This window comes from Bison bison, unplaced genomic scaffold (genome assembly GCF_000754665.1).
Source record: "Bison bison bison isolate TAMUID 2011002044 unplaced genomic scaffold, Bison_UMD1.0 scf7180017864239, whole genome shotgun sequence".
In the NCBI taxonomy this organism is placed as follows: Eukaryota; Metazoa; Chordata; class Mammalia; order Artiodactyla; family Bovidae; genus Bison; species Bison bison.
Window position 1 is genome coordinate 6,415,397 of NW_011494811.1, and position 746 is coordinate 6,416,142.

The window sequence follows — 746 nt, forward strand, 5'->3', positions numbered from 1 at the left end:
CAAGCGCCCTGGCCTCCGACTCGGTCAGCAGCCGAGGGGAGCCGCCAGCCCCGCCAGCACCCCGGGCTCACCTTGGGCGTGCAGCGCGCGGTGAAGCAGGGGCAGGAGACCCGCCTGCCAGAAGGAGTAGCAGCCGTCTACCAGCTTGTTGCAGCGGCCCTGAAATCCACCTTCAAACCTCATCTGCCGGCTTGTCACCCATTGCTGAGCGTGAGACAGAGAAGAGAGAGGCGCCAGAGGTTAAGAGAGGCATGTGATCCAGCCAGCTCTCCAGAGGCAGGTCTGGGAGGGAGCGCTGCCAGGTTTTGGCTTCTCAACTCCCGTTCCCTTGCTTTGACCTCAGACTTCCTCGCCCTCAACGTCACAGAGGGCTCTACACTGCAACAGCTAGTTTAACCCTCTGGAGGCAACCAACATGAATTCCTGCTTGGGGCCTAACAGACAACTATCCGCCTGTCCTGGGTTCCAAGAGGGTTCTGGTGCTGAAAGAACAAAGGGGCCAACCTGGCCTGGAAGGAGACCTGCAATAATGCCTCTTAATAAACAAGGTGTAACTGGGAAGTTTCAGGCCAGACCACCGGTGGCTCGTTTCTATTCACTTTACTTTCTCAGGGAAGTTTATTAAAAGCAAATAAATGGAATTTTGTGCCACAAATCGTCAGATGATTTCACACCATTTTTGGCAAGGAAATTCACCCCAGGTTTCTTAGCACAGCCTCGGCCCTTGCAGAACCAGGGGCAGAAGC

General features: G+C 55.6%; 1 protein-coding gene across 4 annotated transcripts in view; it reads right to left on the minus strand.

The window, feature by feature from the left end:
• LOC104993472 (protein farnesyltransferase subunit beta) overlaps positions 1 to 746 on the minus strand; it is an 82,275-nt gene that overhangs the window by 11,901 nt on the left and 69,628 nt on the right. For all 4 annotated transcript variants that reach the window (XR_825830.1, XM_010846760.1, XM_010846758.1 and 1 more), the window contains exon 9: positions 72 to 204. Coding sequence is in view for 3 of the 4 variants with exons in the window: in XM_010846760.1 (XP_010845062.1) it covers positions 72 to 204 (133 nt within the window). In the remaining variant the exon portion in view is untranslated. The remainder of the gene's footprint in view (positions 1 to 71; positions 205 to 746) is intronic.